Source organism: Hippocampus comes, unplaced genomic scaffold, assembly GCF_001891065.2.
Source record: "Hippocampus comes isolate QL1 unplaced genomic scaffold, H_comes_QL1_v1.1 scaffold68, whole genome shotgun sequence".
Classification (NCBI taxonomy): Eukaryota; Metazoa; Chordata; class Actinopteri; order Syngnathiformes; family Syngnathidae; genus Hippocampus; species Hippocampus comes.
The window spans coordinates 6,791,993-6,815,840 of record NW_017805625.1 but is presented as its reverse complement, the minus strand read 5'-3'; the positions used below and the strand labels follow the sequence as shown (position 1 = coordinate 6,815,840).

General features: G+C 41.1%; 3 protein-coding genes across 8 annotated transcripts; 2 read left to right on the top strand and 1 right to left on the bottom strand.

The window, feature by feature from the left end:
- Positions 1-1,182: 1,182 nt before the first annotated feature.
- Positions 1,183-10,817, bottom strand: dgkab (diacylglycerol kinase, alpha b). Of its 2 annotated transcripts, none has more exons than XM_019881295.1 (23): positions 10,682-10,817; positions 9,552-9,628; positions 9,067-9,208; positions 8,567-8,653; positions 8,399-8,448; positions 8,222-8,296; positions 7,556-7,672; positions 7,347-7,464; positions 6,989-7,077; positions 6,596-6,703; positions 6,025-6,123; positions 5,902-5,952; positions 5,629-5,702; positions 4,985-5,059; positions 4,824-4,909; positions 4,662-4,751; positions 4,412-4,572; positions 4,263-4,327; positions 3,335-3,425; positions 3,071-3,248; positions 2,867-2,987; positions 2,713-2,773; positions 1,183-1,977 (listed from the first exon to the last, which is right to left on the bottom strand). In XM_019881295.1, exons 1-23 carry the CDS (start codon positions 10,800-10,802, stop codon positions 1,897-1,899), a joined length of 2,217 nt encoding a protein of 738 aa, XP_019736854.1. In that variant the 5' UTR covers positions 10,803-10,817; the 3' UTR covers positions 1,183-1,896. The 2 variants fall into 2 exon arrangements, with proteins under 2 accessions (XP_019736854.1, XP_019736855.1); XM_019881296.1 differs by having other exon boundaries at positions 8,567-8,641.
- A 2,296-nt stretch (positions 10,818-13,113) lies between these two features.
- Positions 13,114-18,150, top strand: stx16 (syntaxin 16). 4 transcript variants are annotated; one of them, XM_019880641.1, is made up of 9 exons: positions 13,114-13,501; positions 14,814-14,825; positions 14,933-15,040; positions 15,123-15,263; positions 16,017-16,179; positions 16,263-16,351; positions 16,682-16,825; positions 16,948-17,028; positions 17,108-18,150. In XM_019880641.1, exons 1-9 carry the CDS (start codon positions 13,421-13,423, stop codon positions 17,207-17,209), a joined length of 921 nt encoding a protein of 306 aa, XP_019736200.1. In that variant the 5' UTR covers positions 13,114-13,420; the 3' UTR covers positions 17,210-18,150. The 4 variants fall into 4 exon arrangements, with proteins under 4 accessions (XP_019736200.1, XP_019736198.1, XP_019736201.1 ...); XM_019880639.1 differs by having other exon boundaries at positions 13,114-13,546; XM_019880642.1 differs by lacking the exon at positions 14,814-14,825.
- Positions 18,151-18,887: 737 nt separating this feature from the next.
- On the top strand, positions 18,888-23,504 carry eef1akmt3 (EEF1A lysine methyltransferase 3). 2 transcript variants are annotated; one of them, XM_019880644.1, is made up of 4 exons: positions 18,888-19,818; positions 19,923-20,034; positions 21,595-21,717; positions 22,634-23,504. In XM_019880644.1, the coding sequence occupies exons 1-4, from the start codon at positions 19,657-19,659 to the stop codon at positions 22,696-22,698; spliced, it is 462 nt and encodes a 153-aa protein (XP_019736203.1). In that variant the 5' UTR covers positions 18,888-19,656; the 3' UTR covers positions 22,699-23,504. The 2 variants fall into 2 exon arrangements, with proteins under 2 accessions (XP_019736203.1, XP_019736202.1); XM_019880643.1 differs by lacking the exon at positions 22,634-23,504 and having other exon boundaries at positions 21,595-22,330.
- The last annotated feature ends 344 nt before the right edge of the window (positions 23,505-23,848 follow it).

The following is a 23,848-nucleotide window of genomic DNA, read 5'->3' as shown; positions in this document are numbered from 1 at the left end:
CCCAAATTTCAACGGTGAGGATTTTACTTGTAATTCACTTGGTCGATTCAAAACATTCCAACTTCAAAATGTTGCTTGAATGTGAGTGTGAATGGTTGTCTGGCTCTTTCTGCCCTATGTGATTAACTGGTGACCAGTCAACTGCGTACCAATCACCCAAAATCAGCTGAGATAGTCTCCAGTCGCCCCCACAACCTGGATGCATGCATGGATGGATGGATGGATTCAAATCATCTCCTCCTGCAGTGGCACACCTTCGGCATTATCAAACCTTAATTTTGGGCGTTGACTTCCCCTTTAAAAATATTTTTAAAATTCTACTACACATTGGTATCATACAAAATCCATAGTATGAACTTCTCTTTAACACAGATAAGCCTCCAACCAATAGGGACTTGACCTCGGAAATCATTGCACTAACTGATGCTCCCAATTCAAGAGCTGTGAAGTGATACGTTGTATTGTACTGCATTGTTGTCGTCATTGGAACGGTCGCATAATGGTACAACCACAGCTGTAAATGCCCATGTGTCAGCAACAATTGAAGCATCAGCTAATACCGCTCATGTCATAACTTATCAGCCCCAAGCAGTTAATACATAGCACACTCGAACCCTCTCGGGGGAGGCCCAGGTGCAATCCAGTTTCTCTGTAGAGTGCGATGGGTCATTCGGTGTGCGAAGAAATTGTGTTTTTCTTAAGAACATACGAATATGAAGAGGGTCCCTGTGGAATGTGTATTGAAACATTTTAATCCATTGAACGGCCTCTATGGCATTTACAATTTCCAGACACTCGCCGTCATCTATGGGAGAGGAGAATGCATTTTGATATAATTTACCAAAATATATGTACATGTAAGCTTGCATTTTCAGCACGTCTTAAGATGTCTGCTCCAAGTTAGGCTCTTCCGTTTTAAAACGCCCACGTAAAGTTTCACTTTTCCTTCTCGCTTACTTAGGATTAATCCTCCTCCATGCTTCCTTTCCTCACTAACTCTGGATTAGTCCTCTTTTCCACCCATGCATTCTGCAAAGCATGTCTTTCAAAATTCTGCCAGGATAGATAAACATTTCGATATTCAATTGGCAAGCTATATTAAAAGGAAACAGAATACAACAGCATCTACTGTTCATAAATATGCCTTTAGCATATATAGTCTTTAAAAAAGAGAGATACAGGTTACATTTCAGAAAATGTGATTTTTGTACCGTCAGATGTACTGCGATATGATCTTACTAGATTGAAACCATCCCCTGAGAACAAGAACCAACTAAAATACGAACATGTTGAAATGGGTGCATTTCTAAACATTTCATATCCAAGTAAAATTGCCATCAACCATAAATAAAGCAACAACAATGAAGGCTGTTCCCCCTAATCCATTGTTACTCATTCCATAATTCATCTTGATATTAGTTTATTAGGCTATACAGGCCTAGCTGTACAATTTATGCTTGACAAGAAGACTGGGCAAGTTAACAGTAGTGGAAGCATAACAGAGATAAGTGTCACTGGAATTCAAACACGCTGAATTAAGGACATTTTTAACCATTTCACCCAGTCGGTCAATTAAAATGCAGAAATAAATATATTTATAGAATGCACCGAGTGCAGGTAAGCATGTCATTGAAACGCTAACACCCTGCTACAGATTTCTATTTTAACCATACAACAAACACAACAACACATGTAAACATATTTCTGATCCTCCTTTAAAATCAGGACAAGCAACCATCAATCCATACGAACAAGTACAGTAACATAAGTGCAAAATAACAGTTTGGGAATTCTCGGTAACAAAACACACACCAAATGCTATCTAAAAGAATGTAAAAATCCGCATCATATGTAGAGTGATGTTTTCCAGAGTCCCTCTGTGGAAAAAGATTGTTTCTATTTGAGGTGGAAGAAACCGGATGGCTTTGCTGGTGGACCCATTAACATGTTAGCTTGGTTCTTGTGAGTTATGTGGATCTGGAATGAAGGAAGACACACACACAGGTGGCTCATCATGAGTAGAATGTTGTGAGTTATGTGGATCTGGAATGAAGGAAGACACGACAGGTGGCTCGTCATGAGTAGAAATGTAAATTGTTTGGAATGATACATGTTGTAGTGTGCTAACCAAGGGAGGGACCTATTTTTAGGCAATCACAAACAATTGCCTGGGGCCTTTGAGATGTCCAGGTGCCAAAAATCATTTTGTTAATCCTGATTGATGGTTTACTTTGAATCAAAGTTATTATGCTTGTTTTGTTCTTAACTTGCAGAGTTAAAAAAAACACATCAAAATGGCAAATTTATCATGATCATTTTGGCTTCTCATGCAATGGACTATTCCATCTTCTTACTGCACATGTCCAATAGTTTTAGATTTTTCATTAGTTAGTTTTCATTACATTTTTGACTTTTTAGAAAATTCTTCGTTTTTTTTTTTTGTATTTTGTTAGATGTATTTTTTTTAACCCTTTCGGGGACAGCGGTTACTACAGTGGACATGATGATTCATGTTCTTATCAATTACAGTAAAAGTATTGAAATGATTCTTTTCACTCGGAACTCAAACATATTTTGGTACGCAGACACGTTCCGCTTCACAGAAGGTGTAATGAGGTCAATGTCGGCCCCTGCTGGCTATTAAAATGAACGCTTCACATTTTGCACATTCTATCATGAGACCCAATGTAGTGACTATGAATAGAGACTTACTGTACAAGGAGGTTGCAACCACGGCTCCCCGTCAATTTGCATGGGCATTGCTTTTAATGTCCTATATTAGAGAACAAAGAGTGGCATTGTTAATTCATTGTTGTAAGTTTGGAGCAATGATTCAGGTGTTCGGTCAGAGCTAAAAGCACACCACCTGATTGTAATTTGGGAGGCCTGTGCCAATCTGTGCCCGGCGCTTTTCAGCCCAGTGTAGATCTGTCCCATTTCTATCATCCCTTCCAGGCCTACCACCTCTAGACGTTTATCAGTCATGTCTGCAAAGATATCATATTGAAAAGGCTCGTGAGAGCGTTTTAGAACAGTACAGTAAGTAGAAGAAAGAAAAAAAAACATCTACCTTGTGCTACTGTTTTAAGAACTTCTGGATCAGTGATGACTTCACGTGGTTCACGTGGTGGACCACCAGGCTTAGTGGACTCGCCCCACAGGTTGGAGCCGCCATAGATGCTGGGTATGTTGAGGACAGCAATGCACGTGAGAGACGTGCCGCTCAGTTCAAGAGGTTTCCCACAGCACTGTTGTTATCCATTCAACAAAGAGCGTGACAACAAATGAATAGAGCAGCCAAAAAAAGTCACATGACTGCAAGAGAAACATTCACCTCAATGGCGAGACACTCCGTGAGGTTCTTGCAAGAAGAATTGATGGTCTCAGATGTGGCAAACTCCAAATACCAGAGCTTGTTTTTCATTCTTCACAACATTGGAGGAAAACACTGGGTATTAGGAATATATATTTTTTTTACCTATCTTCTGTTATTCACTGAAATACACCTTTACGGTGGTTTTGTGCTCAGGACAAAGCAATGGAAGTAGTGCTTTGGTGCAATATTGGTACCAAGGAACTATGCTGAAGTAGGTTGAGGAGCTTCACTTTGACAAAAGCAGTGATTTGGTCCCAATTGTGTCATGTTGGAGCCGAGGAACTATGTTGATGTGAGTACAATAGCTTCATTCAGACAAAAGTAGTGCTTTGGTACTATCTTAGTGCCAAGGAACTATGTTGAAGTGAGTTGGGAAGCTTCACCCCACAAAAAGTAGTGATTTGGTGCCAATTTGTGTCATCTTGTTTCCAAGCAACTATGTTGAAGTGAGTTCAAGAGCTTCATCTCGACTCTTGTGGCATCTTGTTACAAAGGAATTATGTCAATGTGAATTGAGGAGTTTTATTTAGTGGTTTGATGCATCTTGTGGCATGTTGGCACCAAGGAACAATAATGAAGTGAGTTGAGGACCTTCATCTAGGGCAGACATGCCCAGGTCCGGTCCTCGGGAGTCCATATCCAGCCCGTTTTAGATGTCTCCCTCCTCCAAGACACCTGATTCAAATGATCAGCTCATCAGCAAGCTTTGCAGAAGCCTGATCATGACCCCTGTTCATTCGAATCTGTTGTGTTGGAGGAGGGAAACATATGAAACATGCATGGACTTTGGCCCTCGAGGATCTAAGTTGCCCACCCGTAATCTAGACAGAAGCACTGCTTTGGTACCATACTGGTGCCAATGAATTATGTTGCAGTGGGTCCTCACCTGCTGTTGAACCTCTGAGGGTATTTTTCTCTCATAGAGTGGAAACGATGAGCAACAGAAGCATCCTGCTCAGCAAGAACAAAAAAATCAGTTTCCACTTCAAGTTCAAGCATTGCATGAATCAGCCAACACGACAGTATGTAACTCACCGATCCTACGGAGAAGTAGTTGTTGATGATCTGGTAGGGCACGGGGTCTCCCACTTGTTTAGGATCATTTGGTATCACCTGAATGCTCCAGCGATCCATTTGGATCAGCTCACTGGTCTCAATCTCCTTCAGGATCTCTGTCAGATCAGACCCGTCGTAGCCTTCCAAGGGGTCACAAGAGAAGCGGGAAAAATGTGTCACAGCTCACATTGCACCTGCATTAAACTTTGCCTGAGGGTGATGCTTTTACCTCCCCCCCAGCGCAGACAGCGAGCCAGATCATTTCCGGTACCCAAGGGCAAAATCGCTACTTGAGGATTCACCCGCAGGTCAGCTTTGTCTGAAAACACACGTAGGTACACGGTTTATTATCACATATTTGATTCCTCTTCCAAAGCAAACGTTGCCGCACCGATGGCATCCAAGATCCACCCGGCAGTGCCATCTCCTCCACACGCCAAGATCCTGTAGTCGGAAAGATTGCGGAAGAAATGGAGCCTAAAAGAGAAAAAGTGTTCTTGTTGAGTAAAGTATACTCAAGAGTTAAGGGGAAGTGTGGCGGAAGTGCCTTACCCAGGGGAAGGACCTCCATTTGAAAGGTTGTACACTTGACGTGGATTCAGCAGGTACTGAAATTTACAGAGAACTCTGAAGAGGAAGCGAAGACAAGAAAATGAAGAAATTCGTTTGTGACTGCTTTGCTTGTTTTGCAATGCAAGATATGAAGAGTGTTTCAAGGCCATTCCACAAAATTGGTGCCACTTGACTGTTTTAATTCTCTCAAAATAAACTTCAAGTTGGCCCATCTCTGGCTTTTTTTTTTCCGTCATTGTTTTATGTTCTATATCCTGTGGGAAATGTGCCTTGGGGAATATTATATTTTTCAACCAAATTAAGGTGTAGTTGGGTATGCAGGACACTTTGCTTGATTAAAAAACAAAATAAAAAGTAAATTTTACCATGCATTTATGCATTTTTATTTTCTGGGGCTCTTCAATGTAACATAATGTTTGCTTTTGTGGTTGTAGTTTGCAGTGGTGCAAATCTTCAATTAGTTACTAGAAAGGCTAGTATTGGAAAAACCTCTCAGTATGATACAGTTCAAACAATACTGCGCATCTCTTTTATTGATGCTGTAAAGGCAGAATCGTTGCCTGCCTCTGTCTATGTATAGGATCTCATTTGCACCTACTGTAAGGTGCCAAATGTTAACTCACCTTTCGCCCTGGTTTCCTCCACTTTTTGGATTTACGAACACCAGCAGCGGGTGAATGTCAGGAATTGGGACAGTCTGAGGGAAAATGCTTTGTCCATCATTATACAGGAAGGACGCTTTGAATATGGCTCACCATTTGTATATGCTTTCATCGACTCCTTTGTTTATTCTTTGTATGCTTTATTACATGGCTGTAAGTGTCAACCAAATGTGATACGTGCGGGTCATGTTTGTCTCAGAAAACGGCGGTGATCAATCAAGACAATGCAAGTACCTGTAAGATGTTGCCATCGGGGGTCACGTTTAACAGATTGGTGTCCTCTTTCTGGAGGAAGCACAATACAAACAAGAAACTTTACGATGAAGACATACAACACGGCAGAGTATGGCGTTCTACCTTGGAGTGAGCATATATGGCCCATGGTGGGAGTATATGATCTTTTAGTGGACCACAGTTGCAGGTGGATAGTCCAGTGTAGATACACTCATCGTGGCGCTTAAACAAAAACAGAGCCATATTAACATATTGTAGTTCATCTGTTCATCCATCCATTTTCTGATCCGCTTTATCCTCACAAGGGTCGTGGGGGTTGCTGGAGCCTATCCCAGCCGTCTTCAGGCAGTAGGTGGGGGACACCCTGAACCGATTGCCAGCCAATCGCAGGGCACACACAGACGAACAACAATGCATGCTCACACTCACACCTAGGGACAATTTAGAGTGTTCAATCAGCCTGCCATGCATGTTTTTGGAATGTGGGAGGAAACCGGAGTACCCGGAGAAAACCCGCGAAGGCCCGGGGAGAATATGCAAACTCCACACAGGGAGGCCGGAGCTGGAATTGAACCCGGTACCTCTGCACTGTGAGGTCGACGCGCTAACCACTGGACCATCGGGCCGCCATATTGTAACTGTCCTAAGTAATTAATTCTCGTTTTAAGAAAGCTTTGAGTCACGTTCTTCTCACCATCTGCTGGCACCACACACATCGCCTTCCAGCTAAGGTTTTAATTTTCCTCGAGCAAACTTGACACTTGGAGCTGCGGTCCGATCTGACCCAGTCGTGAGACGGCACCTGAGACAAAAGTTGATGTTTAGAAAGATTGATTACAGTTCGCCACTCTTTTAAATCAGCTTTGTAGTCATATGAGTGTGTTTTTCCGCCCGCAAATAAGATGATGAAAATTGGGTTGGTTCCGCTTCAGTATTCAAATCATGTCAGCAGCATCTATTCAGTTAGTTTCAGAATTTGAATCATATTCAACTTCTTATAAGAATCTTTGAACTCACTCTTCCTGACAAACAATATTTCAAAGAAAACCAAAAGTGCAAGAAACTGAATCAGTGGCAGGTTCCTCACCCTCAGTTCCTGTTTAGATTTGACAAAGGTGGGAGCACAGGGCTCAACGTTCTTGTTGGAACAGTGACTATGGGCAGTATACTTGCAACCTGATGGCAGAGAACATGACAACCATTCTTATTTTTTAAAAGCACATTTTTTTTCAACACTGCCCTACATATCAATCGCTGGATTTTCCCAAGCTTTTTCAGCTCAAGACCTGAACAGAAATTAGATTTTGCCCCGCTACCCAAAGTAACTGAAATATATAAAATATTAATAACTTTGACTGTGCAGAAACAAATTTATAATAACACACAATACACATCAGGTTGACAATCTCCAAAACCGATCCCTTGCAGTGACTTTTTGGTCTTACGGCTGCAGCAGAGTCCTTGCTTCCTGAGGCCGAGCAGCATGCTCTTACACACACAACAGTAGGCCGGTTTGTTAAAATTCTTCAATCTCCAAATATGCTGCCCATCCCTTTGCGGCACCTGTGGGTGGGAAGGCAAAAACCCAAGGGAGCGCTGTTGCTTTTAAAAAAAAAAAAAGAAAAACACACAGGGGGAACTGTTTTTGTTTTACCTTCAGTCCAAGCAGAACAAGTAAAGGCACATTGTTCATGCCTCCTTTCAGCCATTCCTCCAGTGTGACAGTACCGCTGGAATCCACATCAATTGCTGTCATCATGTCCTTCAGCACCTACACAAACACACACACACACACACACACACACACACACACACACACACACACACACACACAGAAAAATCGTATGTTTGAGTCAATGGATTTTGACTGGCGTAGTATCCTCAAATGTTGCGATCGTCTCAAAGTGTATCCAACTGTCTGAATTATACTGTCGCCCCCCCCCTTTAAATTTTGCTTAATTATGTTACTACTCTATATTTCCAAAAGTACAGTATTATATGGTACTAATTAATTTATTCAAAACACATATTCAACATTTTTTTCTGTTCTTGAGGGCGGGGTTGGAACAGATAAATAGCATTTCAAACACTGTTAATGATGAAAAGTGATTTGAGTGATGAATGTTTTGAGTTAACGATCATGCTCAGGGAGCAACTTATCTATCTCAAGGCACCACTGTAGAGTCTACCATAAAAAGTCGTAAAAATTGTCCAACAATTAAAAAACAAAAAATCGGAATCTCCAGAAATCCGTCGATTCATCTATCCATTTTCCGAACCTTTTATCCTTAATAAATACATATATTTAATGTGTTCCTACAGTTCTGAGCTCAGCCACATCCCAGCCGAGGTAATCAGCCGCTCGCATCATCTGCGTGATGATCCGATCCACTTCCTGAAGGAGAAACAAAAGAACCCATCCGTGTGTCTCGGAAACTGTCCATTCATTGGAACAGCGTTTGCATAGCACATCATCATGCTAATCGGAGAGACTTACAGAGCTATCCAGGTGTCCATTACCATCTTTGTCATAAAGTTTGAAAGTAACTGAAAACGCAAATGAAAAAACATGATTTTACACATTCTCAATGTCTCTCTCTCATGGAAATAAAATGTCAGCTGAGTCACAATAGACATGTCACAAAACATTGAGAAGCTAACTAACATTCCAGCTTCTCCCGTGGCTGCCCTTCTTCCAGCACTGAGAAGTAACAGGACATGTCACGGAGAAACACTCCTCCTGGAGAAAAAAAAAAAAAAAAAGAAAAAAAAAACCCCACAACAAGCAAGAAATCGATCTTAAAGGGAAAGTCAAGTCAAAATTTTTCTTTACAACAATATGTATTATGTGGGTCCACTAGTCTAAACACGGTATTCTGATGAATATTGCATTTGGGGAGCATGAATTAGGCAGCAAAATCCACCCCTTTTTATCCATCTCTGGGGACGGCCATTTTGTCACTTGCTCGCTCAACTGACATTGACATCACAGTTACTCAGGACAACCAATCACGGTTCAGGGTGTGAATTTTAGGAATGTTTAAATTGGAATAATGTCACAATTTAAAAAAAAAAAAGCTGTTTTAGCTGTTCAACATTTTGTGAAGTGGTGCGCAGAGATGCAGATATGTGGTCTGCAGGTGCACTCGGCATCAACTTATTTACCCTTGGCCTGGGTTGTCGTCGTGGACCCATCCTGCTCGACATTTTGGAAGTAACGGAAAAGGCGCTGGCAGAAATCCGCAGGAAAGTCGTCGACCTCAAGGTAGGTCTTGAGGAACAGGCTGAATCCTTCTGCATCCACATACTGTACAAAGAAATCAAACAAAGGTGTCATGACACAGAGTGGCAACAATAATACGCAAGAGTCTTTAGAAGTGTCATGTAATCCAAATTGTTGCCCTTTCATTGCTCATGCTGCTAATGAAGCCGCAACAAATGATTAAATAACTTGCGAAAGTTTGAATTAGCTAATCATTTCCACCCACAGGCTTGTTAACTATTCAAGCTTTTGACCCTTTTCGAATGACACGTTTTTTATTTTTGCAGAACATTTGTCGTGTTGAATTACAGTATGTGACCTCACTATGGCAGACCATGCAAGGGTAAACCATGAGGGGTGTTTTCATAGGTGCTTCTGCATAACTGACCTCTCGAGAGCTGTGCTGGGCCAGCCGACCTCCACTCTCAAACTCTCCGATAACATCTTTCACCTTTAAAGTGCTGTCTGCCAAAAAATAAAAATAAAAATAATAATAAAGTGCATGCAATCTCCATATGTATCACACGTGCATTGCTTGGATGCTCATCCTTGTTTGTGCACACATTACATCACGCACCTAATCTGACTTTGGCTCCTGTTGTAATAAAGGGAAATATGCGTGTAGTTATCTATTCAAGCATTATCCTCACCAAAACTAAAAGCCCAGTTACACATTATATTTTTTCCAAAGCCTTTGACGGTATGTTTGTTGCTCCGTCAATAAGGTCGATGCAATTTAGCATTTACTCTGACACCATTTAACTCGGCATGGACTAATTTGCTGTGATTTTCAATAAGAACTCACAAAACAGTATGCTCAATAACATTGCAACTCCCGCATTATGCTTGTGGAGGCTCTCAGTCGTACAGGAAAGTTCCATCGTAGAAAGGGTTCTGTCAGTCGTCATCTGTACCTGTGGGTAAAAAACAAAAAAAACAAAAAAAGCAAAAAAGGACGTTTCGCTTCTCTCACAGAAGCTTCGTCAGCGGTAGACAACCCTGAAGTCTCCGTGAAGACTCCGGGAAGTTGCTCTGCGCTAAACAGGCCACGCTCAGCTTTTTTAGCGCAGAGCAACTCCCCGGAGTCTTCACGGATACTTCAGGGTTGTCTACCGCTGACGAAGCTTCTGTGAGAGAAACCATCCCCACCCAGTCCTCAACAGGCCACGCTCAGCTTTTTTAGCGCAGAGCAACTTCCCGGAGTCTTCACGGAGACTTCAGGGTTGTCTACCGCTGACGAAGCTTCTGTGAGAGAAGCGAAACGTCCTTTTTTGCTTTTTTTGTTTTTTACCCACAGGTACAGATGACGACTGACAGAACCCTTTCTACGATGAACTCCCGCATTAATAAAATGTGTTGTGGTGGTGTTTGCTTGACTTGCAAAGTAATTACGAAATCAGTGATTGTTTACTGCTTAAAAATCCAATAATTGTAACTGTATACACGTATGCACACGTGTATACACTATGTTTAACCTATACTGCCATTTCTAAGTAGTAAAAGCAAAGTGAAACTTACATTGCATGTATTCCTGCAGCTGGATAAAATCCACAGGCGTTAGAATATCTTCTGTATCCTCAGAGGACGCCATCTGGGATACAGAGCGATGCAAACGATGGAGGACAGAAACTTTACACATTCAAACAGCAAAGTTAGGCATGCATTTGTTGTTCGTACAACAGGGCTTTAATTTCCGGGTTTTGAAGTGACTCCTGAAACTGGTTTCCCTCCATTCCTCAAGCTACGCGCAAATGTAGTAAATTGAACACACCCTATTAGTGAAATCATAATTCAAACCAGCGACATTTTTAAATCAAGAAATTGGGTTTCGCACGAGGAGGCAAACACGGTGTCGCGTGAAACGAGGCAACTCTGTCAATCAAGATCATGTAAATTAGTGTAGCATTTAAAATGAGCCACAACAGAACACACAGACAATACGTTAGAATAAGTTGACTTCTCCGCGTGTGTTTCAGACCCCTGGCGCCCTCAAACCCCATTCAAGATGCTCACCTGGTCTCAGCTTGATGTTCGGATCACGGAGCTCTGTTAAACGACAGCAGTGTCTCGTCTGCCTCGGTATTAAAAGGATGTCAGGGATTAAGCAGGGCAGCAGGAGGAGGTGGAGCCTTTTACCACATGATAACTCCGGCAGTGCCAAAGCCAATCAATGGGAACTCAAGCGGATAACGCAAACGCTTTTTCATTGATAGACAAATGATGTATGAATGAAAAAGAAACTTGGCTGCCACTTTATAATCATCATTCATAAATTCCTCATACAGTACTAAGGGCATACAAGTCATTAGTTGTAAAAATAAATAAATTAAAAAAAGTTTAAAAACTACTGTACTAATTCTGTTTCTAGCAATGAATGTTGATTTATCATTTGCCAAGTTGATGCCACATTTTATAATTATAAAGGCTTAAAGCTGACATAAGGGAGGCCGAAAAAAACTTAAAATATCATTAAAATCACAGCAGTAGAGCTAAATGTCGGCTCAATGTTTGGCAAGCAAGAAGACACCCTCGTTGTCAACCCGAAATAGCGTTATTAAGTAAACCCCTTATTAGTTTAAGTTACCCAACCGTGTCTGCCACATTTCCCTCAGTTGCCATAGTATTATCAATGTGCAAATTCAGTGAATTAAATTACATTTTGATTCGACCCAACCCCGGATAAGCGGTAGAAAATGGATGGATGGATGGATGGATGGATGGATGGATGGATGGATGGATGGATGGATGGATGACACCAAAGGAGTGGAATTTCATACAAATGCACTAAAATATAATTGGACAGACTGAAGACTATTGTAAAAAGTGAGAGTCTTGTATGATAACAGTATAGACAACTTCAAATACTTAGAGAGAGAAAAGTCCATTTCAAACCTGCAGAATCACCCAACCATACAATTACAGCATTGTAGTTGATGAAAGGTGTTAACACACCCCAGACCCAGACGAGTGACAGTAATGGTATATACATAGCTATAACCCTTTGCAACAATAATAAAACATGTATTATATTTGTGCAGTAATTGCAGGCATTGTATGGTAGATATTTTTTTCCAATTTGTGGTTGACAGGTGATAGATTAAAGCTAATGATAATTTCTTAGGCATTGTCCAGTCACAGGCCATAAGAAAAGTTTCCTTGTTCCCGAGTGTGGCTTCAAATCAGTCCAAGAATAAAGACTGGTAGGCGTCTTCTCAAAAAACGTTTCCCTCACATTGTTTTATTCTTTGACTCCTTCCTGCAGCCACTGTATACTGTCCTCATTTTATTATGAATGGATGACAGAAGAAACCAGAGCACGCAAGCCCTCACAAGTATAGGGGCAACACACAAACTCCACATAAGAAGCCCAGAGCCGACAGTCAACCATGCGGCCAATATTTCTTCTATTTCACAGAAATTAAAATGTTAATAATCATTAACATCATTTAGGTATTTATTTTTTAGGATTATGATGATGATGACGTTGATGACTATAATTATTTTTCTTCTTCTTCTTCTTCTTCTTATTGTTGTTTTTGTTGCCTGTAGTACAACATAGCAATAATAGTAGTAGTAGTAGTAGTAGTAGTAGTAGTAGTAGTAGTAGTAATGGTGGTGGTAGTATCATTATTATGATTTCTATTGTATATATCCAGGTTAAGTAAAGAAGCCACATATAAGTGTATCTACAACTGTCCTCCCCCAGTGTAGTAGTGTACTATAAAAACTTAAAACAAAAACGATGTATATTCATAAATTATTGAATTGTTTAATTGAGATAAACAATTTTACATATTTCAAATGAACACTATAACTATTATTTTTAAATCAATAAACTGGCCCAGGACAGGTGAAGTACGCCATAGCTGTTATTATTATTATTATTTTTGCCCAGTAGGTTGCGCTCTATTTTATTTGTCATGCCAGCGCTCGCTCTTATCATAGTAGACTAAGAATGGCTTCACGCAAACGCAGGTGTATACGTCTTATCATTTCCGGTATCAGTCTGAAGAGGAACGACGTTGCCAATTTGACATTAATTCCACATTTCCGTGGCGGTAATGTTTGTCGAAAATGGCGTAGGGTATTGGAAATAATATAGATAGCAGTACGAGACTTCATTGTCCCATCGGCGTTGTATCGCGAGTTGCCCCCCATTATTTTTTCCATCGGGGAGGCTAAAGCTAAAGCTAGCAAGACTTAGCCGAGCCGCACACCTTTTAGTTGTCGGCGTGTAACACTCGTAGCTAATGAGTCATGGCCACTCGGCGTCTGACAGATGCCTTCTTGTTATTGCGGAACAATGCGATCCAAAACCGGCAGATATTGGCTGAGCAAGTGAGTACAAACGACCCCCGTCTGAGTACACGTAGCAATGCTGCGGTGAGTGGTCTGCATCGTTTTGACATTTTTACTTGTGCGTGTGTGTTTGAAATATAGCCAGTCATACCTGTGCTAGCTAGACTTGAGTCGAGTGGTTGTCTCGTAAATGTTATTAGGACAGATTCCCGTCATTGTTATTTCGTTGCCACGGTAGTTCACCTCAGGACTGATTTATGTGTCAGGAGGATAATTGATTGGGAGGGAGTATGGGGGGGTGTAGCTAATAAGTGAGCAAATAAAGCTTACTAGCCTGCAAACAACGAGTTGAACATATTGATAACCATCTTCAATTAAAACACGCGAGGACGCGTTTGCTCAATCTGTACTGAAATCCCCAAAACATTTTCATGAACAAATGAATGCAGCTGCTTCCATTCATTGCCTATTTCATGGTACAGTTAAGACTGTAACAGTTTATATCATGCTGAATGGCAGTGGTGGGGAGCCTTTTCCCCTTTTGATTGGTGAAAAAAAAATGCTAGTACAAATGTGCATTATGCATTATTAAACGCAAGCCGACAAGGATGATGAGTGTGTTTATCGTGGCAACTGCAGTGATGAACATGAACACTTTGAACCGAGTGGCTTCTGCACTGCATAAGCAGAAGACCACAGCAAAGCTCTCTTACTATTCATTCTTCATGTTGTCTTGATTGCCCCGAGGTTGTCCCGTACACGCAAACAAACAGTGCCCATCCAAATGTGATGTTTGATGTCTTATTTTATCTCTGTTTAATCCGCTTCTGCTGTTGTGTCTATGTGCTTTTGGCTGTTCTAAATGTTTCACCGTAAAGAAACCATCACATCGATCACAGCCAAGCAACTCAGTAAACAAACATGGATACATCTAGTTAAATGCAGTCGAGCCTTCAACATAGGATGTAATACAATCTTATTAGTTCCAGCGTCCAACTGTCACCCTCATGAAACTACTTTGAAACTATCAACATTTTGTGCTTGCATTTATTTTGGAAAAGTGAAAACTTGCCCAAATTATTTTGAGGATGTTCAAATGTTTAAGTTCCACGGTATACTAGCACATTATACTGGGAAATTAAACCAACTGGAAAATATAACTTGTCGCCATGTATTAAAAAAAAAAAAAAAAAGTCTGTCTTACACAGTAATTGTTGGTGGTCTTTGTAACCCTTGCTTGGTGGTCGGTGCTGCGATTTCTGGGGCTCACTTCTGTTCTGCTTCTGTCCTCTCTTTTTCCTTCTTGCCTGCTATTGGATGGAACCACACTGCTAACTGCCAATCGCTCTAGGAACTTGATGAGGTACCATTGTTTTGATTCCTGCTACAGTTATCCCCGGTACTTTTTGTGAAGCACGAAATCCATCCCCATATTCTAGAAATTGTAAACGGAAGTGTCTTGTTTTCAAGTTGGCTGACGATCGGATGGCGTTGGTGTCGGGAATCAGTCTGGATCCCGAAGCGGCCGTCGGCGTCACCAGGAAGTTGCCGCCCAAATGGGTCGAGGGCATCGACGAGGTAACCCGGAGCAGAAATAACCGGAACTCATCCATATCACGTGTGACAGCGCCAATGAGTGCCGACTTTGGATACCTTTCAGATCCAGTATGAAATTTCAAGGGTTCGTCAGAAGATGAAGGACCTGGCATTGCTTCACGATAAGCACATGAATCGACCCACGCTGGATGACAGCAGTGAAGAAGAGCACGCCATCGAAATCACAACACAGGAGATCACACAGGTGCGCAGCTTGGGCAGAATAATGACACGCTCTTCTATTAAATAATGTAGCCGACTTGTTTTCATTTACAGTGGATAAAAAAAAAAATCCTGTTCAAATGGTATTTTTGTGATTTAACAAAAACAAGACCAAGAGAAAAAAATTCTCTACTTTTTAAAAACAAATAAATCATAACTGTAATGTGACTCTGTTGAGGATTACCCAATCATATTCAAACCAAGGCGAGCGAACGCCTGCCACCATTTCACGTGCCTCTGATTAACCCCAAATAAAGTTGAGATGTTCCAGTAGACTTTCACAGGCATCGCTTCTTTCATAGTACCAGAACACTTTTTCCTCATGAATTTAGGAGAATTTGTTTTTGGTTTGATTAGTCCATGGTTGAACGTTTGGGGGGGCTTAATCTGAGGCACTTGGCAAGGTGACTGGTGAGTACTACTGCCTGCCATTTAACATGAGCTTGAATGTGACTGGTTCATTCTGGATCTGGCCATATCCCAGTTCCAAGGAGGGTTTGCGACCACATTATTTCATTATTGCTTATGTTGACATTTAAGTCATACTGGTTATACGTCACACTAATTGTGCAAAAGAGTTTAAAATCATTTGTCTTGATTTTGGTTTGATGGTGTGCCATGAGATTTTTCGAATGTAAAATATGTGTTCCGGCTCCAGCTTGAGAAACACAACTCTGTCCTAAGGTCTGCATCCAAAATGCTCACGGTTCTTTTCGGACTTTTGTGTTGACTACAGATGTTCCACCGATGTCAGCGAGCTGTAACGGGCCTGCAGTCTCGCTGCGGCCACTGCACCGAGCAGGAGGAGCGACTACTTAGAAATGTGGTGTCGTCTCTGGCGCAGAGTCTTCAGGAGCTGTCCATCAATTTCAGGCACACGCAGTCCAGCTACTTAAAACGTAAGCCTTATTTTTTTATCATAAACGTGTGTCGAAGAGGTGTTCATTCGAGCTCACTGAACTGTCATCGTGATATCTCGCAGGCATGAAGAATCGTGAGGAGCGATCAAAGCACTTTTTTGACTCAGGACCGTTAATGGAAGAGGACGAAGATCTAGCTTTGTATGACAAGGTGGGGATTTGTTAAAATGCAATCAGTCTTTCAGATTACCTCAACGAATGACATTTAATATGGGCTTGGTTTAATGTCAGCCAAGAATTATTTGTACAGGTGACCTGCATGCAAAAAAAAGAACAGCAGCAGAAAAAGGGCCCAAACGTTGGCCGACTTAATCCCTCCACCACTCACATGATGTTGTGTTAAATAAAAATGATTGTGGTGCTAATATGTATTCTCCATTGCAAAAAAAGAAAAAAAAATCATAGTAATCATAGCAACTCTCAATGGCATACTTTGCATTTGTGCACTCAAATGTTTTCTCATCCAACGGTTGCGTTTCAGGGCTTCACCGACGACCAGTTGATGCTGGTGGAGCAAAACACAGTCATGGTGGAAGAGCGAGAGCGAGAGATCAGACAAATCGTTCAGTCCATCTCGGACCTGAACGAGATTTTCCGCGACTTGGCCGGAATGGTGGTGGAGCAGGTAATTACTGTACATCCATCCCCGCCCAAAATATCCTTCGACCAGAACCGAAATCAAAGCAGTCGAGTGGCACCTGCTTTTCAAAGTTCTACTTGTAAAATAGTCTTCCGTCGTTCCTCAAGGGCACCGTTCTCGACAGAATCGACTTCAATGTGGAACAAGCGTGTGTCAAAACAGACGATGGCTTGAAACAGTTACAAAAGGTAAAAAAGCCGGTCTCTTGTGGGCACTTGTGGCATCCAGTCGCGTGGATGGCATTTGATCGCGATTCCTTGTTTGCAGGCAGAGCAGTACCAGAAGAAAAACAGGAAGATGCTGGTCATTTTGATCCTCTTTGTCATAGTCATCATTCTAATTATTATTCTTTTTTCAACCAAGTTTTAATCTTACATTCCTTTTTGCTCTCTGTCTGAACGTTTGTCGTGGACCTCTGCTCAAAACCAAGTTGACAGCCTTTCTTTCACACCAAGTGGGAAGAGTGAAATTCCATGTCAGTTTTCTGGTGTGCTTTGGGCTGTGCCGACGTGGGTTTTTTTTTTCTAAATCAAAGAAACAATCAAAAGTATGATTGTGACTCACACGTATTTGTCTCGGCTCATACTTGACCGTGTTGGCATATCTGTCTATCGTTCTCAAGAGAAAACACTTGACGGCATACATAAGTGGAGACACATGTGATGATGTCGCAGCAGAATTGTCTCTGCATCATTTCAATGTGAAAATGGGGTTAGCAATCAGAGAAAAGCAGTATTTTTACCGTTAGTCGGTGAGAACACCACCAAACATTGCAACAGTTCAGTACCAAATGATTTCTACGGTTTAAGTGCAACTTTTTGATGATGTAACATTTTTTTATGTTCTGGATTCATGGTACTGAAGTGGTTGCAAGTACCGCTGCTTGCCTGATCCATCACATCATTTTAAAAATCACCCATTTGTCATCCATATATTTTTGCTTTATTTGAAATCCCCCCCCCCAGCCCCCCATGACCCCCACAGTCCCTGCATTGAGTGCTACCTTTTATTACCTGCAGTTTGCACATACTTGAGGCCTGAGCAAGAGAAAGGTGTTATGGATGTAAAACTACTGTCATCTGTACGATGAAAAGAATTATTTATTTTTTAAAACTGCAAATGATCCAGAGCGGCAGAATTCCTACACGGTGTATTTGGTCAAACAAGTAGCTTGAATATTCATGTTCGTCACTTCACGAAGAAAACTGTGATCCATCCCAGACAACCAGCGACATTGCGACCGGGTTATGTTTGATTCTGCTCTGATTTTGTTCTTGCTCTGTTGATCTATAAAGACTGATATGCTGAAAGGATGATGAGCTTTATTTGACGGATCTGTATTCCACTGTCGGGTTAGCGTGGCCGCTGTTAGAAGTGTCCTTGGGCAACACACACACACCGCCCCCGTTGCGCCTCATGTGAGCTGCTTAGTGACTAGCCACCGTCGTCAGTGGCCCCCTTTACATTGTCAAAGCTGCCATTTTTCTGCATCGCTGTTCCGTAAGCAAAATAGGGAACCGAGTTGATGAGCCCGTTCAGTTTTCCGTCTTCAGCAGCCACTTTTACGCTGCCTGTTAAAGAGTCTGTTGTATCAAATGCAGCACACAGAATACGGAGTGTCACAGTCGACCCTCGGGAGGTAGTACAAAAGGCCATGCCAGAACCGGAGCTTCTCCCACTCTGTTGTTTGAAAGGACTTGTCATTGTCTAGCAAGTATTCCACATGTCAAGAAGGATGCTTGTGCTGACGTCCTCAAGAATGCCATGGCTTCTCTGAGAAATTATGTATGAATGACACACTTGACATGTGAAGGTAGAAGCTTTGCATTGCAGCTCGTTTTTTTTTTTATATATACTGTATACACGTTAAATCATTTCTGTTATTAATGTGAAGTTGTGTGTGAAAAAATGTGCAATTGGTACTCGTGTGGGGAGTTGTTTTTAAATAAACCTGCAACATGATGGTGAAGCTCATTTATTGAGTGCATTGAAGAACTTCTCTATGCCGATGCGATGAATTGGACCTCAATGTGGACAAGTGAGGACACTGAGTGATAACGAAAGTGACTACAGCGGTAGTGCAATCTAATAACGGGGAAACAATTTTAAATGCGGCTTTTTTTTATTTGTATTGATTCAACGGTGACGTTTATGTTCACTTAATGGTTTTTATTCTACTTAAATGTAGGGAGTTGAAACTTTAACCAGTCTTTTTACCCAAGTATCGGTTCGTCAAAGTTCTACTTATGTACAGGGTTGCCAATTCTGATTAACGTGCGCGTTTCGGTTTACGTACAAGTCCGCATTGAACGAGGACTGTCGCATGTACTGCTTTATAATAGTGATATAAATTGACCAATTACACAACAATACGCCAATTGGCGAACTGTGAAGTTCATAAATGTACTACAGAAATATGGTGCTGACTGAAGAAAATTATTTGGGAATATGTACGTGGGTAGTGCATACGTGTAACCATCTGGACTGGTCCTCTTCCGACCCGGAACATAAACATGATTATTTTGCCTTTCAAAATAAAAATCAGCTATTAAATGAAAACATTGTTGATCTTTATGAATGAATTGCAAATCATGTGTTTAATACTCGAACGCGTCGACTCTCATTTTACAAGGACTCAACTGGAATCCATCGTGTTTAACTTTCCGCTTCTTGTCGAAATGAACAATCGAAAGCTGAGTTAATGAGCTACCTCTAACTGACCCGGAAAATGTGGTGGACTACACTTTGCACTTTTTTTTTTTTTTTTTACGGTTAACGGTTTTTTTTTTCCCCATTCTATCCATCAATCAAGAACGATGAGTTGTTGTGTGAATGACGACGACCCCTTTCCCGTTGACGACTGTTTGTTCGCTGACACGTTTTCTCAGACCAGCGTTTATAAATTATTGGGCCAGGAGCTGAAGATCATCCAGTTATTCGGTGCAAACCTCGGCGTGGCTGCTCCTGTGTGGGAATCCGTAAGAACTCTTTTCATCACCTAATGTCGACTTTGCACACATGCTAAATTGCTGATTGCGATGTGCGCGTGTACATATGTACATGCACACGTGTGCGCACACAGGCTTTGCAACTGTGCCGTTACTTTGGGGAGCAACACGTGGAGTGGCGTGGGAGACGCGTCATCGAGCTGGGATCGGGAACTGGTGTCGTTGGGATTTTGGCTGCTCGTCTTGGTATGGGGTGTGATGACACCGTGTGTGGCATATTCGGGTCATTGCATTATGTTATTTTTATTTTTATTTTAGGCACCTCATTCTGTCAGTTTGTCTGAAGTCTAGGTGGTCCTTGGTTTACGATGTTTCGACGTTACGAACGTTACGTGGCACAAAAAGGCATGCTCATTTACCTCCAGGGTTATTATAGTTCTGGATTTTTTATTTGAATTAGTTTGATATTTTATGTAGTAGTAGTTTAAATTAGTTTTTAGAGCGAGTTTGTTCTTTTTTTTCCAAAATGTTATTCTAGTTTAGTTTTTATTAGTTTTAATGCGAGTCTTTTTAATACAAAGTTTTTGTTGAAAGCAAAATAATTAAAAAAAAAAGGTTCATTTGCCAATACTTCAAATTTCAAACAACTGTTTGACCTTACTTCTGCTGTACGGACGGACAGTAAAACCGAAATAAATACATTAATGAACTCTGAGAGGTCATGTATCACAGTAATTGACAAAGATGAAAATTAAGGACATTTTCGCTGTAATTATAATGAGTTATAATCCGTTTTATAAATGTAAGATCTAGTTTTAGGTTAGTTTTCGTTTTATTCAATCCATTTTCGTATCGATGTTCTTTCAGAAACAGTTTATTTTTACTTATTTTCTTAACCTTGATTACCGTACTACTTAGTGTTTTTCCATAGAGAAATTGGATGCATGTTTAACCCTCACGTTACACAGTGAGATAGTTGGTTGAACTGAACTAGCCTATGGTTCCCACACAATGAGCAACGAGGCCGAATGCGATTGAACTTGATCACAAAAAAATAGTGTACATCTGGTCCCCGGAACTGCACACGACTGACCCTCAGACGCATTACAGTACTGTACTCTACCAAAATCTGCAATGGGAAATTGTGCCTCCTAGTGGTCTTATTGAGAAACAACATTTTGAGGCGGCTCTAGCAATACTGTATCGCCATAAAAAAGAGGAAATGGGTGAGAAATAAAGTTCAGACAGGATGTTTATAAGGCGATTGGCAATTATATCTCTCTACGTCTAGCTTTTTTTTTTGCCGCGGGTACTTATTAAATTATAACTGTCGTTAAGTATTACTGTAATTTAAAATAGGCGTGTGCATCTCTCCAATAAAGGATGATTTGATATGTATCTCGATACATGTTAACCATTCAAGAACATTACATTTACAAGTGAAATGATTGGATCTGGTTTGATTTAGTGGGATTACAATTCAATATTGTACGTCTGTAGCATTTGTCATGTTTATTCATGTATAACAGCGTGTAAAGCGGACCAAAGCTCAAACTATTCAAGATAATAAAATTCAAAGAAACGGCAAACTATCAGAACTACCAAACTGATTTATACCTCTCTCATAAAAGACAATTCAATCTGTACAGTATCTTGATATATGTGGTACGGTACGATTCAAGGACAGTACGTTTTAAATAATGATTTGATTTGATCAAAACCTGGGCGTCGTGAATATTTACTTTCCTGTTCTTAATATTTTTTTCTCAACAAAACTAAATATTTTTTACTCCTGTTTACTTATAGGTGCAGACGTGACCCTCACAGACCTTCCTCTGACTCTTCCACAGCTTGAAGCCAACGTCTGTGCCAACATGCCATCCAGCGGTTGGCCTTCTGCCCCTCCCACTGTCCTCCCTCTGTCATGGGGTGAGGACCACATGAGGTTCCCATCAGACTGGGACCTGGTGCTGGGCGCCGATATTGTTTACCTCCCAGAGACGTATCCGCTGTTAGTGGACACGTTGGCTCACCTGTGCAAGAATAAGGCTGCGGTTTACCTTTCGTCCAAAATGCGGAAAGAGCACAAGACACCGAGTTTTTTTGAAGAACATCTGCCAAGGAGATTTTATGTACAACTTATGCACCGTGAAGACCATCTAAACATTAATATTTACAGAGCGTCGCTTAGAAAAGACCAATAAGAGCACGGACATTTTGCTCTTCTTGAATTTTTTTACCATAGCGAGGCGAGTCATGACTGAAATGTTTTGGATAAGAAGCGATCGTCACATTGTCACTTTTATATCTTAATGTTAAAATTTTAGTTCAATATTTTTATAGAGCAGCACAGCATTTTAGTGGTTAGTACATCCACCTCACAGTTGAAAGGATCTGGGTTTGAATCTCTGCTCAGGCCTTCCTGTGTTTCCTCCCTCATTCCAAAAACACGTAGAATAATTTTAAACTAAGTTAGGTGTGAAAATGAGTGTGAATGGTTGTTGGTCCATGTGTGCCTCGCGATTGGCTGGTGACCAGTTCATGGTGTACCCTGCTTCTCGCCCATTGTCAGCGGATGGATGGATTTTCGGTACAGTTTTGTTTTTACAAAGAAAGCACATTCCACATTTTATGTTGGACTGTTAATGTGACCTTAATTCTCTTTAGGAAATGATGAAAATAATCTTCATGATGGAGGTAATGACTGTAGTTGTGTAACTACTTCTTGAGGACTGTTGGGTCGGTCAGAAGATGTGATCATTTGATATTCAAATTAGAGGTGGGCATTTTATTACATTTCATTGATTATTAATTGTTATTGTTGATACGTATATGAATTTCCAAGGGATGTTGGGTGGTCGCTCCAGCACGGGAACATTCTTGACCAGGAAGTGTCAGATGCTCAGGTAGGGTGAAAGCAGCCACAGGTTGTCTCGCCACAACTCTCCTGACTTGGCGGGCATTGAACAAAGCAAACAGCATAGGAACTGTTTGTTGACGTGGCGGTTGATTATCTGGTCCACATCTTGTTTTTTTTTGACACCAGCCCTTAAACTTTTGGACACTTTGCACGTTAGCATCTGCTTGGTAAAATTAATTTGTGAAGTTAATCATGAACATAGCTGTTATTGTAATGAGCATATACTTTCCTACGTCACACTTAGTCCCATTTCGCATTTCATCCACCAGGTAACTCAATGTGCTCTATATTGTTAAAAACTACGTTTAAATGGAGAATACTGGTATATATCTGGACTTTTGCATTTTTTTTTATTAGCTAAACTCCAAATTGTATTCCATGTTTCTATCGTGTAACTAAGAGATAATCCGGCCATAACAATGATCACCCCCATCCCCATCCACTATTCTGGCAACATCAACAGATTGCTCGGCCTCTGGCCTGCTGTCTGCTTCTGATGCTTCATCCGCTCTCTACCTCACTCTGCTGATGTACTGACTTTCTGTTCAGCAAAGGGAAGCCTGTTTATCACGCTGGAGAGTTCCGAAGAAAAGGGAGGCGAGGCATCCGCTGGCCTTCTCGCCATGTGCCACAATTGAGTCGACAAAGCAATTGATCCCCCGTTTCCATGTGGCTTCTATCACGCTGAGCGGGGCGTTTAGTCATCATTAAATGGGAAAAATTAGGGAAAGATGACGTGGACTTTATATACATGTCCCTGTATATATGTAATAGGTTCATGACAACGGTAAAATACGACTAATAAAAAGAACCTTTTCATTTTACAAATTTTTGGGTCTGTTTTTGTGTTTCAAAACACCTGATGGCATAACACTGGTGAAATCAGAGGGAGGTGACGGAGGGTGTGTTTGTGCATGTGTGTGTGTGTGTTTGCATCGGGTGGGAGGGAGACGGACCACCTCTACGTCTTTAAAACAAGTTGTCCTATTTGGACCTCTCATGTCGTACTTCACAAGCAGAGAGGAAATTATTATCACTGTCCGAAGGTATGTGTCACACTATTTTGTTTTTAAGGAACGAAACTTGAACGGTGTAGCCTGATTAAATTAAATCGTGCCTTGCAAATAAAAGAAATGACAT

Excerpts from the sequence above, each read along its gene's own strand:
- stx16 (XM_019880639.1), top strand. The coding sequence starts at position 13,421 with ATGGCCACTCGGCGTCTGACAGATGCCTTCTTGTTATTGCGGAACAAT. Across the intron at positions 16,352-16,681 it reads ATCTAGCTTTGTATGACAAG|GGCTTCACCGACGACCAGTT; the intron begins GTGGGGATTTGT and ends GTTGCGTTTCAG. Across the intron at positions 17,029-17,107 it reads GCTTGAAACAGTTACAAAAG|GCAGAGCAGTACCAGAAGAA; the intron begins GTAAAAAAGCCG and ends CCTTGTTTGCAG.
- dgkab (XM_019881295.1), bottom strand. The coding sequence starts at position 10,802 with ATGTGTAAAGTTTCTGTCCTCCATCGTTTGCATCGCTCTGTATCCCAG. Across the intron at positions 6,704-6,988 it reads AATCTAAACAGGAACTGAGG|GTGCCGTCTCACGACTGGGT; the intron begins GTGAGGAACCTG and ends CTTTTGTCTCAG. Across the intron at positions 4,328-4,411 it reads ACTACTTCTCCGTAGGATCG|GATGCTTCTGTTGCTCATCG; the intron begins GTGAGTTACATA and ends CTTGCTGAGCAG.
- eef1akmt3 (XM_019880643.1), top strand. The coding sequence starts at position 19,657 with ATGAGTTGTTGTGTGAATGACGACGACCCCTTTCCCGTTGACGACTGT. Across the intron at positions 19,819-19,922 it reads CTGCTCCTGTGTGGGAATCC|GCTTTGCAACTGTGCCGTTA; the intron begins GTAAGAACTCTT and ends GTGCGCACACAG. Across the intron at positions 20,035-21,594 it reads GATTTTGGCTGCTCGTCTTG|GTGCAGACGTGACCCTCACA; the intron begins GTATGGGGTGTG and ends GTTTACTTATAG.